The sequence below is a fragment of the Choristoneura fumiferana genome, chromosome 23 (genome assembly GCF_025370935.1).
Source record: "Choristoneura fumiferana chromosome 23, NRCan_CFum_1, whole genome shotgun sequence".
Taxonomy (NCBI): domain Eukaryota; kingdom Metazoa; phylum Arthropoda; class Insecta; order Lepidoptera; family Tortricidae; genus Choristoneura; species Choristoneura fumiferana.
This window is the reverse complement of record NC_133494.1, coordinates 10,257,530-10,273,113: the sequence shown is the minus strand read 5'-3', so window position 1 is coordinate 10,273,113 and position 15,584 is coordinate 10,257,530. Positions and strand designations below refer to the sequence as shown.

The window sequence follows — 15,584 nt, the reverse complement described above, 5'->3', positions numbered from 1 at the left end:
TTTTTGCTCAGAAGTTTACGAAAAAATATTGACACCTACGCAGTTTTTTTTTTGTTAGGTAAAGACATAAATTAGATCAATAGATCTATGGTACCGTTGTTTGCGGTGGATCCTATCCTACCGTCTATACGTCCTGTAAACCTATCTGCGCCGCCGCACCGCTCGACCGCAACCCGGGTACCTACTGCGCAAGCGCATAAAACAGTATTAGGTTACAATCACTGATTTCGCAATAGATCTTCGAGTAAACATGTTTTCGTATTACAGCTTATTGTTCTGAGACGTAGCGCGGTGATTACCGATGTATCTCTTCTTTCCATCCACTAGTAAAGATGGTCAGTTTTAGATCAGAGGAAATAAATTATTAATATTTTTGTGTAGATTGTTATGATATATATGTTATAATATATATAGTTATAGAGTTTGATATTTTTGAAAAACAAAGTGAAATATGCAAGATCACGATCACCGCCAAATTGACCGACTCTACCAAGCAATCTAGCTTCAAGTAGAGTTGCCAAAAATACTGCTGGCAAAATATAATCCTGACTGAGTGACCTGAAATTGTGAAAGAACATGACTGAAAACAATAAACATTTGGGTTAAAGGTCAAGCAATCAGGCTATTAACTCTAAAAAGAAGTGGAGTTACGAGTGCCAATGCGACGTTCTTTCAACAAATAGTTTTCTTGTGTATTTAGTTTACTGTAACGTAACGTTGCAAGTTGAGAATTATTGAGCCACTCTGCTCGCAGTGGAAATCCCGCTTTAATATTTTGAAACCTTATTTGTATGTGTGGCTTAGAGGCCTGGTTAACCAGGGAGTTCCTTCCGGCCCGGGCCGGGCGGAAGCGGCCGCGTGACGTGCGCGCGCGCCGGTTCGATGCGCTCCCCATTGTCTTCAATCATAAAACTGTATGGGGAATGAGCCAGTGGTGTACTGTTCTACTTTATGGGCGAATTTCTTGTTCTAATTGGCTGTAAAAATACTGGTGGGAGTTAGAATAAGGAGACGTTTTCAGTTGGAATTTGCACCTTGCGGGTAGGTACAACGTCAAACAACTGCAATGACTTTTCGAATACTGTGTCTCACTCCTAGATATAATCTAACCATTTATAGTAATAATAATAATAATGACAACTTACAATACAATTCAATACAATAACACTTTATTGCACACCAACACATAGTAAGCAGTACAGAAAACATGGGTCTGTATACATAGAGATTTAACGTTATTATAACTTTTCTTGTTAAACATTGTTAAGTAAAAATGCATCCAGGTGTAAAAATGAGTACAGGCGATGTATGTGTACTTACAGTCACATTCTTGTCCCTTTTAACTACTTGTAATAAAGTAGGTACCTAATGGTTTGTTAAGACTGTCGGCAACCATACAGATCTTTACTAGTTCCCCGTATGTGGTACACTATGACGATCACCGTCCCTTTTTGAACATTTAAGTTGGTGATCGACGTACGAGCCGTTATAGCGCGGTTTACAGCGACGGTTGTACTCGCGACTCGTTGGTACTGATCGACTAGCGAGCAAAACAGTCGTGTGACCGCGGTTGAGCCAATATGTCGTGTTCAAATTATGAAGTTTTGATTGCACATATAAGTACTGAGTTCCCTAATGAAATAAAAATCGGTAGGTAGGCATTGAATTTGTCTAGGTATTTTGAATTTGAATTGAATCAGCCAGACCTATTAATTGGAAGTATGTCATTAATAATAATATTAAATAAGAATTTATATCAGATATTTGTAACCATAGATTTATTTTATGTAAAACAATTTATAAAATGAAATACTTAATTGGCCCTCTAATATTGGTGTGTCCTAACAGGCGTCACATGTAGGGTTACCACCCGTACTCTAAAATAGAGTATTGTCCTCTTTTTCATGTAGGCGTACTTTATAATCTACACACCAATAAAGTACGCTAAAATAATCTATTTACGTAAAAACTATTCTTACTGGCTCGTTACTGGTATGAGTACTTATGAGACTAAATAAACTGTATCCACTTAGGATAAAATAATAAATACTCTTTTTTTATTCTGTGTACTTTATTTTTGTCCTTCTAAAATGAAAATTACTTTATTGCCCTAAAAAAAGGTTGCAACCCTAGTCACATGTATACCTGCCTATTTATAATTCCATCTATGTTTGTAATGTGATATGCAATAAATGAATGAAATGAAATGAATTATTATTACTACGTATAGATAAAGATCTTCTCTATGCCATACCATAGTTCAATGTAGGTAGGTAAGTACTTACTTTGAGTCTGATCGTTGAGAAATTCAAGCTCCTTATAATACCATAACTTTGTCTGATACAAATCTTCACTTCCAGACCCGGTTCTCAGCATGCAGTAACTTTGTTATGTTGTTTTCTTTCGCCGGCAACTGACAAAACTGCCGGCTCGGCTCGCCGGCCGTGATCGACACGCGGTTTTACACGGCGAGCCGAGTAAAAAATTAAACATACTTGACGAGCCACGAGCCCGGCTCGTCGGTATATAAAACCACGGTATTGTATTGATACAACGGCGAGCTTTACCGACGAGCCGCAAAACCGCGGTTTTACTCGCCCGTCGATCAGGGCCTCAAGTTAACCTATGGCTTCTAAATTTAATGTTTTTACTTATTTATACTTGTGAGGCACACGAGTGATGAAATTTAATTCTCTCACGGTTGTTTGACGATTTCACCAGAATTTCAAAGCAATAATAAAGTAAATTACGGAATAGTCATGGTTTCCCTTTAAATCATTTCTACATTTCGGTTTACAATTATTTCATGAAGTTTATGGCGTGGTAGCGAGACCTATAACCATTATTGAATCGATAGTTTGTTGCAAATAAGGACATGCTGATGTGAGAAGTCAAAAACGACGAGTTAGTTTGTTTTTATTAAAACTGGAATGACACCTTTATTTGTATTTTATAGAATATCGGTGCCATCTCCGTAGTAAAAAGATTTCTATCAATATGACCAGCTAGCTATGAACAGATGCTACCAGATGTAAATCTTATCTATCTATTTTAAGTATTCATGGAACTACTAGTACGGCACTCAATTACTTGTACTTGGCATATCTAATCAATAAAGAGGATTCGATTTCTAAATAAAACGCGATCCCTAAAGGCACGAATCAACATAAATACTTTAAAATATAGTTAGGCCTCAAACGGAATTAAAATATAAGTACCTAGTTATTGCGAGATAGTATCTTGACATGGCAAGAATGACAAAGTTAAATATTTACCAACTGTCTGACTGAGGAAATGTAGCTAATGTGTAAGAAGATAAAAAGATGGTGATTTTTAATACGTTTATTCAAACTGCTACAATTTTCAAGCAACAGTCAGCTGAATGTGTATTTACAGTCATGTCACATGCAGCGTGTAGTGTAGGGCATTGTTAGACACCCGCGTCTACCCGGACAATACTCCAAGTGTCGCTGCCGACAATGTTATATCTACATACAATTGTTTCAGTTACTATAGGAAGCTATACATGCGTAAGAGAGCTTATTTTTGATATGTATGTATACTCGAGAGCTAGCCACATCCATTACAAACCCGTGGCCAGAAAGAGAATACAATAAATAAAATATTACTGTCTCCTAGGTATCACATCGTTCAGTTGCACATGCCTCATCTATCATACATACCAGCTTCATTCACACCGGCACAAAAATAAAATATAGTAGTAAATGCGCAACAAGCCTCACATGACCAAAGCGTGGATTATCAATCAACAGTCATACTTCTAAAATGCATGTTCTTAACTAACTCTTAAAGATAAACATGAGATATTTTGTCACTTACTATTCAAGAAGGTAATAAATGTTTAATAAATAGATTTATAACTATAGGGAGCTCGTTAACGATCCTACAAAAAAAGAAGCGAGTGGAATTCAGAGCTAAAGTCGAATGGCAGTGGATGCGTCAAAACGAGAGTTCGGCACCGTTACATGCGGCATAGCGACGAGCGCGGCGATGCGCGCTGACCGCTCGCCGCGCCGCCATTAAACGCAGCTGGGTCGTTAATTAAACGAACACGGACAGAAAAATATTGACTTCAATTAAGCAACAGAAAAAGCCACACTTGAATCATCACTCTGTCTATATAGAACTGTCATTTCTAACGTACACGCACCAGGCACACCGCGATTATAAATTCTAACTTTCTATGAGACTTTTTACTCTGGAGTGTTCTTAGTAATCCCTAGATAATAAATTAGCATTACATTCGATATCACAATTGCATACGCACAAATGCACTAGTGACACGTGCGAAGCGGCGTTTCTGTCCAATCGGTAACCACGTCGCATTCACTGTGCATCCAACGGTCAATCTTTATCACGCAACAACTCTGACTTTGCACCTTTTTCATTGCCGTGGAATGAAAAATTAGGATTGTCCTTTTGTTTATACGCTTTATCGAGTTTCGCCGAAGGAGGTTCGTCTTCAGGAGGTGCCGCGGTCGTTATCGATACCGGCACCGGTGTCATGATGGGGCTATCTTTGCTTTCAGCGCGATAAAACTCGTTGAGCCATCTCTCCGAATTGTACGAGGGTCCCTCTCCACCCAACTCCGCCGGTAGTATATCGAGCGGCAGAGCATCATGTAACGTCGATAGATTGTTGCCGTGCAGCACTATGCGCTCTCGCGTTTTCGCTCTCAAATACGGCTTTATCACGGCAAGCGCCGTCTCCACATACCAAGGTTGTCCGATGAAATGTATGGTCTTGAATCTCACCGGCATGCAATCCTGGAGGCCGTCGATCATCAGTTTTAACACTTTCGCTTGTAAACTACACGATTGCTTAAAGGTAAACTCGGACCAGTCGACGATGATAACGTATCCGTTGGCCTGGTTCTGCGGGTCGTGCAACGTGCGCTCGAGCGTGAGCAGCAGCGCGCGATAGACGGCGAGCAGCGGGCAGGCCTGCGGCGTCCAGTTGGCGGCGAACATGAGCAGCACGCAGCGGCCGCGTCGGTCGCGCTGCGCCAGCACGCCGGGCAGCCCGTCCGCCAGCGCGCGCAGCACGCCGCCGTCCGCCGGCGCCCACAGCTCGGCGTGCTCGCGCCGGTACTGGTGGTACGCCACCAGCAGCTCGAAGCTCTGCTGCACGTCGTGCTTGCGCGCGTGCAGGAAGCGGCGCAGGAACGCGTCGTCCTGGCAGCGGCTCTTGTCGCGCAGCGCGAGGTTAAGGCTCGAGTCCACGGCCTCCTTGAGGCCGGCGAGCGCGCGCTGCCGGTCGCCGTCCGTCAGCCGCTTGCGGGACACGTCGCAGAGCAGCTCGTTCTGCATCTGGTGCAGCCTCCAGTCGTACTCCACGTACTCGTTCATGGCGGCCGAGGTGAGTCATGCGCCTTTCTCTCGCGTGGCGTGGTTGCGCGCGCGCCGACGGGGCTCGGAGCCGACTGCGTCCGCGCCGCGCGCCGCGCCGCCGCACCGCCACACTCCGTTCATTAAACCGTATAGTGCTGCCTTCACGCACGACCAGTACTGGAGCGAATGAACTCGCTTGAGGATAATTAACCTTGTTTATGCCTAACTTGGGTGTGGTTTCCTTAGTCTTATTTTTCCATTTAAATGTAATTGTTTACACTGCTTTGTTTATTGTTCTTTATTAAAAATAGAGTCACTAAATACTAATATTAATACTGTTGTTGTCGTATATTTAATGAAATAAATCAGGATAGCTCCCTTCTTAAATCGAATTTAACCCAACGTGTTTCAGGCTAATTAGTAGCCCTTTGCTTTAGGAACTTTTAAGGGTTTTTATTTTATTTGATGGCTGGAAATATGGATTAAAAATCATATTAGATAAACTACGATTAGACAATTACCTACAAATAAAGGAAAAGTCCTTTATTAGTGTTATTACTATGTTTTTACCTGTTCAATTATTGTAATACAATGTAGTAAAATGCATCATTGTTATCTTCTATTTCCTATTTACCATAATCCTAGCAGATAGAGTTTGATAAGACAAGTAATAAGTGGCTGCACGTTTCCAACGGAGCATAACTTGCAGAGCGAGTTATAAATAAAAGAAAAACTGAAGGTTGGCGGTATACCGGTCAGTTGGCTGGCTGGTTTCTGCGATGACGTAGCCTTTGTGTGCGTGAGGGACGCACAGTATGCACGAGAGCAAGACAGGTATTACTACTCTTAAACTTTACTTCTATGAAGCCTTATACGTTACGTATAAACGTGCCCGAAAATCGTTTAACGTCCGTGCTTTGTTCGCGATATCGAATGCCTCACTAATAGCTGGCCGGCCACGCATTGTTCCGCGCGTACATAATGAGGCTTCTGCTATCTATGGTTTATTTAACCATACACGCGACCAAATATATCGTGTCATAGTTTTTGGGACTCTACCAATGGATCATTTTCATTTCATTATGATCACAAGCAATAATCAATGATGGATCCAGACATTTCTTGAGATGTTATAGGTGCATTAAATAAATAAGAGCACGTTATTAATATAAATTGATATTCCTTATATTTTGAGAATAACATGTTATTGTTTCATTTTAATAGATGCAAAAGACATCAACGAAGCCCAGAACAAGTTTCTTTGTCTTTTTGTCTCATATTTATATATATTACGAAATCAACTACATATCTACTATAACTGTTAACTGACAAAGAAAGCCTAATAATTCAACTTACCTGATGGTTACTCTATTTTTTCACGCAAATACGAAGTTAGTTTTTATTAATTAAACATTACACTTTTTGTCTGATTAGTTCATTTACGGTAAGTTCAACGACATTTAAAAAAATAACCGTGCTGGTGCAACGCATGGTCGTTGCCCCGGCTAGCTGCGCTAGCGCGGTAAAAATAGACTGTCTCCCGAGATGCGCAGGCGATAGCCAACGCTCTGCATGCTTATGTTGTCCTGGTAACCTGACATTATACTACACATCAAACTCTTACATACCAGCTAAGTACACATTGGACTGAAACGTAAACGTATAGAGGTACAATTACACCAGGTATATGGAGTTCTATGGAGGAGGCCTATGTCCAACAGCGGACGTCCTACGGCTGATATGATGATGATGACACAATTGGGTAGTTTATTGAGTAAAAAACATTCTATTCAGTCTATCGGGTAGATAAATAATAAATAAATAAATATCACGGGACAATTCACACCAATTGACCTAGTCCCAAAGTAAGCTTAGCAAAGCTTGTGTTGTGTTATGGGTACTAAGCAACGGATAAATATAATTATATAGATAGATACATACTTAAATACATATTAAACACCCAAGACCCGAGAACAAACATTCGTATTTTTCATACAAATATCTGCCCCGACACGGGAATCGAACCCGGGACCTCAAGCTTCGTAGTCAGGTTCTCTATAACCACTAGGCCATCTGGTCGTCATTGGTAGATAATTACGAAATATTGGAAACGTATTTTTTATTTTGTCAATGAAACAAAAAAATACAAAGATGAAGTCACGTCGTGCTAAAGGGTCGCTTGGCAAGACGTCACGCAGAACTTTAACTCATCATCATCATGTCAGCCGAAAGACGTCCACTGCTGGACATAGGCCTCCCCCAAGGTTCTCCGCTCTGACCGGTCTTATGCTTTCCGCATGCAACGCGATCCCGCGATCTTAACCAGGTCGTCGCTCCATCTTGTTGGAGGCCTAGCGACAGTTCGTCTCTCGGTCCGCGGACGCCATTCGAGAACCTTCTGACCCCATCGGCCATCAGTCCTGCGAGCAATGTGTACCGCCCACTGCCACTTCAACTGCCACTTCTGAACTTTAACTGGCTGGCTATATCTTCATCATTTTTGTTTAGTAAAATAAAAGATACGTTTCTAAATTTTCTGACTAGCCGTTACCCGCGCAGAATTTGATTATCACTATCCCACGGGAACTATGCAATTTTTCGGGATAAAAACTATCCTTTGTCCTTGTCCTGGACTCAAACTATCTGTATACCAAATTTCATCTAAATCGGTTCTGTGGTTTAGGTGTAATGAAGTAACAAACAAACGAACAGACTTACAAACTCTTGCATTTATAATATTAGTGACATAATCTAACTGAAGGACTAATTTGAATTTTTTAGGACACTAGCCTATTGCCATTGATAATAGAGCAAAAAACCCTAAAAAACACATTTCTTGCATAAAAATATATTTTTTTACTTTTAATTGCTTTAATTATTCGTCTATAAACATAAGTTGAATCAATAAGTAAGATACCTATTTGGTTTGGTACCGCATATTCAATAATAACTTGTTATTGAACATACGAGACTAAATCGAACCATATGGTCTGAAGATCAAGACACAAACATAACAAGACTTCATTTACATACAGCTGTAACATTAAATAAAACTGAAAGAAACTAAGTGCGTGTCGCGCCACGCGTGGTGGACGTTTTGGACGGTAGACGGACAGACGGACGGACATGGCGAGACTATAAGGGTTCCATCCGTGGGAAAATGTTTCGAGTGTTCGTGAGAACGTTTTAGTTATGGTTTAGTTACGGTTAATTAGATCGATTTTGACACAACATCTAAATGTAGGTTGATGGAGTGACTTTTTTTTGGGATTGTGGACTTCATAATGATCTATACACGTACTCTCATATTACCTAGGCAGTAGTGTACCGTAAGTAGAAGTAAGGATTATTTTATGTAATACATGGTAATACTAGCATGTTGCGCACGCGCGACTCTGTCTGCGTAGAATTCGTTTATCGCTATCCCACGGGAACTATGCAATTTTCCAAAATAAAAACTACCTATCCTGTGTCCTTCCCCAGGACTCAAACTATCTGTATACCGAATTTCATCTAAATCAGTTCAGCGGTTTATACGTGATGAAGTAACAAACAAACAGACGTACAAACATTTGCATTCATAATATTAGTAGGAAGTACGATATAAATATAACAACAATTTATTCATCCGCACAAACCAATAATATAAATAATCAGCGATTTCACACATAGTTATGCAATCTTACATATTTCTTGTTTTTTATGATTTTGCGCTGATTATATTGATTTCTTATTTTTAATCCCGTTATTGCACCACTTTTATACAGAAAGTTCCTTCTCATCATTTTCTAACTGAAATACTTAGATAAGCAATCGATCCTACTGATAATTTTGATAACCTAATATTATCATCAGGTGTCTGATAGATAATGATAAGCAGAATCGAGTAGTTAGATACGTCCCATTTCCACTGGTGGCCATACCCTAAATGTAGAGTCTCGTACAAGTGCTTAATTGTCCTACTTAGAGCCAGTTCCTATCTAGACGGACTGCCAAATATGTTTTCTACCATCAGCCAAATATGTTTTCTACCACCCTAAAGTTGATAATCGTTTGCATGTCATAAAACAATAATGCCAATAGAGGTGCCTGTCAACTTGAAAGTTCGACTTTAGCGACATATTCATTTGATAGGAACTTGTTTAAGAATTGATAGACCACTTATTTGGCTGGCTGATGGTACAGTACATTTCAATCGCAGATATAGAATATTATTGCAATGTTCTGCCGTCAGAATGCAGCACTAGCATAAATCGTAAATAGTTTTTTGAATGTGTTTATAGGCGGTGGTGATCTCTTACCATCAGGAGACCCACTTGCTCGTTTTCCATCCAGTCGAATAAAAAAAATGGCTTTTAAAAGTCCGTAGGAATATAATATTACTAGATGAAAACCCGGCTCCGCTCGGGTAAAATGTAGACTCATAATAATATGTTTGAAAAAATTTTTTGCCAGTAAAGACTGTCGTACTTATCGAAAAATCTGACGTATATTCCCAGCCTTAATTATTATCACAAACACTTTAACGGCTAACCTACGTATCGGGTATTTCACCAGTAGATATTTCTCCTAAATCTTATTTGCCCAAATAACTACGTAGTCAGTCCCAAAGTTCTGTCACAAATGAAAATAATGATAAAAACAAAAGTACCAATCAGTTTTTAATAAATTATATACCAATTTAAAGTACATTTAATAAAAAAAATAAATTTAGTACTTAAAATTATTCAAAATGACTTCCTTTGTTTTTAATACAGGCCCTTAATCGGCGCAGCCAGTCGTCTATCGCAGCACGCACCATTTTCATGTCTATTTCAGCGACTGCTTTTCTTAAAGATGACTTCAGGCTCTCCAAATTTTTATGGGGTTTAGCACAGACCATCCCCTCTAAGACCTGCCAAATTTTAAAGTCCAGAGGATTAAGGTTCGGACTGGAGGAAGGCCAATCTTCGTGTCTTATAAAGTCGTTTTTGACGGCCAAACCAGGCTTGAGTGGTCTTGGCTTTGTGTGCTGGCGCAGAATCCTGCTGGAACACAAAATTATGACCTGAAAATAGCGTGTTGGGCAGATCTTTGACATGCTTATCCAAAACCGTCTCTTGGTACACTCTCGCACTGATTTTGACCCCTTTTTCGCAAAAATGAACATCAGTTGGCCCGTAATAAGATCAGAGAATACTCTTCAGAGCTCCTAGCGTACACTCTATCATTATGTTTATTGTACTTCTCTTCAATATCGAAAATCTTTTCGTCTGTAAAGAGGATATCACGGTGTCGATTTTTCGCGTACCGCTTTAACAACTTCCGGGATCTTTTAAACCTTATTGTTTTAAGACGGGCATTAAGTAAGTGCCCACTCTATTTTTTGTATGCTCGCAGACTAAGATCTTCGTTTAAAACCTTTTTGACGTTTTTCTACTGACACCCATCTGCAAAGCCATCAACTTCTGTTTTCGGACAGGATTTCTTGCTATGCGTGCCTTGATCGCTTTGATCACTGCTGGTGTTTGTACGGAGCGAGGCCGGCCAATTCTTTTCTTGTCCTCAACACTGGAGACTTCATTGTACCTGTCAATCGTACGGTACACAAACCTAAGCGTTATATTTTCGTTTTTGAGCAACTTGAAAATGGTACTTGGCGAGTGCCCACAGCGGTGCAATGCTAAACAGCTATTCGGTTTTCTTTCAACGTCCACTCCATCGTGAGAAATTGCAGCGAATGACTGTTTATTGTTTTAAAATAATTGACAAACATTCAAAAATGGAATTCAATCAAATTTTCTTAAAATCATGTTTTAAATTTAAAAATAATATGCCAGTGACAGAACTTTGGGACCGACTACGTATGTCTGTCTCATAATCAAAGAAATTAGACCTAAAGGGCCCCATATAAGGTACGATCCGTCTGTACGATCGATCTGATGAAATCGACGAATCGTACCGTGTGTGGGGCCCTTAAAAGGTCACAATGGAGAACGAAATGCAAACCTGTGACACGTGATGACGTGACACTCACGCCACTTTGATGTGATGACTTTGACATGTTTACTACGCAACGCCATTATACATATATACTCAGTAATTTATTCCATTTTTTATTGAAAATACTCGCTAAATCCGAATTTTCTACCTACAAGTTGTCGACTCGGAACAAACGTCAACAACTGAAGATAGTTATAGTTGAAGGTAGTTGGTGATAGTTTTGAGTTTTGATAAGATCCATTCAAGTTTTCCGGCAAGACGTTTCGTTTTACACAGTCACATGAGTCACAGTTCTTTGTAATGGATACTTTTTTGGCGTGACGCACGCGATGTGTTGAAGGCGAGCCGTATCTAAGAGCTAGCTAGTATGAAACGGAACGTTTATTAACTACCAAGATGGCGACTGCGGTTTGTTTGTCAGTGCCATTAGAATTTAACGAAATTCTCCATAATCCGAATTTTGCGGATATATGTTGTCGACTCGGATCGACTAATTTTTTACGCTCTTCAATTTGATGTGCATTTCGTTCGAGTCTACCGTACCCCTTGACGAAATTATTAATATAGATTATATATAGGTGCCGGATTGCTACCACCATCTTGCCTGATAATCCTGGCCGTGAAGCAGCAGTGCTTGCACTGTTGAGTTACGGCGTGGAGAGTAAGACAGCCGGTGGAATTACTGGCATGTGAGGTATCCCATCTTAGGCCTCTAGGTTGGCAACGCGTCTGCAATACCCCTAGTGTTGCAAATGTTTATGGGCGGTGGTGATCTCTTACCATCAGGAGACCCACTTGCTCGTTTGTCATCCAGTCGAATAAAAAAATATTATTTTATGATATTTTGTTTTAAGAGAACTGACGTTGTCATGGCGGTTTGCTTACGGTTTGTGCTTTGCGTAATATTCCCTATTGTGCTGACTGCAATGGAACTGCGATGAAATGTTTCGGCGAATAACGTTTGGCAACCTGTTTTATTTCGCAACTTTTCATTTCGCAAACTCTAAAACTGTAAATATTTCAGGATTTATTTCAGAGCCATCGTCCCTTAGGCCCTTTAGGTTAGGTTAGGTTAGTTTTATAAAAATTCTGAAATATTCACTGTTTCAGAAATATTAAACGATTGGGAAATGAATTGTTGCGAAATGAAACGGGTTGCCAAACGTTATTCGCCGAAACATTAGTAAACCATTAATCATGGACTATAATAATTGTATTGTTACAGTTCATTAATAGTTATTTTAATATTTTTACTTGTGCCAGTGGTGCATTCACCCAGCGAGTTATTCCCTTATACATCAACTAATATTATAAATTCGACAATGTGTTCCCGAATTTTGACACAGACTTACTTCTATCCTGATCCTAAAGTAATTGTTATGGGGTATAAAAGCGAAACCTTAAGTGCGAAACTTTTTAAGAGTGTGAGTACGTAATTTAGTATGCTCATTGCTTGCTACTTCCTCGCACTAAAAGTACTAAATATTTGGAATGAAGATAGTTTACTCTAAATTAACAAATAAATTAAATTTAAAAGTAGCAATGTTCCTGTGCTGCGACTTCTGGCCGGAGCATGAGGTGTTCCGTCGTTTTAGGGTAGCGACGAAGATAACATTGAAAAATCCCTAAGTAAGTAATTTTTTTGTTCCTCTTTTTGTATTTTTTGCATACTTATGCAATGTATACTTAATTGAATTTTACAGCACATTTGTATAATTACTGCAATTCTGTAATTTTTTATTGATAAATAAATCAATAAATAAATAATACATAAACAAATCTCAACTCTGCGCGGATAAAATCGCGAGCAAAGGCAAGTACTTGTAACTTCAAAAGAAGAATCGTTCACCGCAAAAAGCATGTAAAATGGCAATTCGATATCGCTAGTTGCCGTATCTGAATGTACACTTAAACATGTTACGTTGTTGACGTAGTTGACGTAAACGTGAAACAATGACACTAACAAACGTTAATGGGTTAAGCCGCCGCACAAGGTCACTGCCAGACAACGCGAGATGAAGACACGCTAACTCACGCACCTGCACACATTATGTCCACGCGGCCCACTCGCTCCTAAGATACACATGCCTTCTCTTTTTAACTAATGATGGATAAAAGTGATATAGAAATTATCATCCTTTGTAGAGATTAAACAAAAAAAAAATGAAACTCTACATTCCCCAATAGTCACGTGTCGTCTCGGATGTTCGAAGTTGCAGTGTCATAGGGAGTATTTAAGGGAATATTACTGCAATTTTCTGCCGGCAGAGTGCAGCACTAGCACAAAACCGTAAACAGTTTTTTGAGTATCTTTATGTAAATGCCATAATGTCATATTATTTCAATTATTTTTTTGGAAATATAGCTTTATCGTTACAATCATGTTATTTTGTTACTAATAAATATGTCATGATTTCTATAGGTACTAATACTCTTTGATCATGATCTGTCATGGTGACAATAGTATATTTTTTATCGAGGGACTAAAATAAGCCCAGCGAGGGTGTCTCTTTATCCGAGGGTTTATATGACTTTTAGTCTTGAGGTGAAAACTCTAATTTTCACTTCGATTGCGAGAAAATGCTTTCTGTTAAAGAAGTAAGGCTATATTGACCTACTTTTAGAGCATGAGAAGTGAAGAATATAAAGAGAACTGACGTTGTCATGGAGGTTTGCCCCCTGCGCAGAGCTTTGCCTAATATGCCTATTATGTAGATTCCTGGGCAAAAAATAATAGTCTATTTATTCCTTCAGTTTTATTAACAGATAATATTGGGCTCGTTTTATCTTTAGTTTATCAAACAAAAAATAACAAAGATGAAGCGCGTCAAAGTTCAGTTGTGGGGGGACCCGTGACGTCACTCGATCCTTAGCAAAAAGTGTAGTGCGAGTGTGATACCAGATATCACACGGAACTTTAAACGATCATATACTTGTGACTTTAGTGGTACGTCCATGAAGCACATGCGCCTCATGCGTGACTTTACTGGTACGCCCATGAAGCACATGTGCCTCATGCTTGACTTTACTGGTACGTCCATGAAGCACATGTGCCTCATGCGTGACTTTACTGGTACGTTCATGAAGCACATGTGCCTCATGCGTGACTTTACTGGTACGTCCATGAAGCACATGTGCGTCAGCCAGTGAAGTAGGTAGTGCAGTTGTTCTTTCGATAAATAATAAACTTTATTACGTATTATTAATATTATATTATTTTTATTCATAAAGCACACCAATGAAAATTACTATGAGGACATTAAACACATTGGGGATATTACGTTAGGTACAATCATTACGATGGTGACGTTTCCAAAGAACGCTGCACATTGCTTCGGGACAGGGAACCTGTTAAGTCATTGTTATTAACCTCATATGCATTTAATCTGAATTAAATAAACTGTACTGAATTATGTAGGTACGTAAACTCTTTATTGTACAAAATAAGTAAACAAACACAATTGGCAAACATTGAGATATATGTACAAAGGCGAACTTATCCTATTATTATATTATTTAAGGGATCTCTACCAGTCAACCTACAAATATTGTTTAGTAATCAAATTAATAAATAGTTTCTAAATCGGATGAAACCGTCCTCAATGAAAAATGTGAGTGTGATCCCTAACTTAAAGATACATACTTAGTTAATTTGTAGTCTGTGCTGGATCTGCCAGATAAGTGGATCACACAGAGAAATAAAAAAGCGTGGCATGACATTACAGTCAAATTAACTTTTTGCAAAAGTACATTATTATAGGGTACCGAGTATGTGAGGAGGTACGTAAATGTCGGTGAACTCGAGACAGCAAACGTTCAACCATTAGAGGATAATGCTCTGTTTTCTTATTCTCCTATGAACACCAATAATGATATGTTTTGAATATAAGATTTTAATAATTTGTTCACCTTAATTATGAACTGTAAAAGTAACTTAATACATTTTATATAAGTATGCTGCAGTGGTGCAGTATCTCCCAGAAGAAGAGCTACCGTGGTGGCCTAGTTATTTGACCAATGGCCTCTCAAAATTTACCACGAGCAAGTAATTCAATGGTGTGTGTGAAGTTATATAGGCTATAGGCAGATATAGGCTGAGATTATGTAGAGCTAAACCTGATTTAAGACACGATTTTCCGGTTTATTTCATTAAATTTTGCTACAGACTACACTAAAACTATCAAGGCCTAAATACCTATTAACTTTCAAAAATATTCCCTCGTTGGAGATTCAAATGAGTCAACTTCCTT

At 39.1% G+C, this 15,584-nt stretch overlaps 1 protein-coding gene across 1 annotated transcript; it reads right to left on the bottom strand.

Annotated features, from left to right (window-relative positions):
• Positions 1 to 3,327: 3,327 nt before the first annotated feature.
• On the bottom strand, positions 3,328 to 5,463 carry LOC141440936 (clavesin-2-like). The gene has a single exon (XM_074105529.1). It carries the CDS (start codon positions 5,368 to 5,370, stop codon positions 4,366 to 4,368), a length of 1,005 nt encoding a protein of 334 aa, XP_073961630.1. The 5' UTR covers positions 5,371 to 5,463; the 3' UTR covers positions 3,328 to 4,365.
• Positions 5,464 to 15,584: the final 10,121 nt, after the last annotated feature.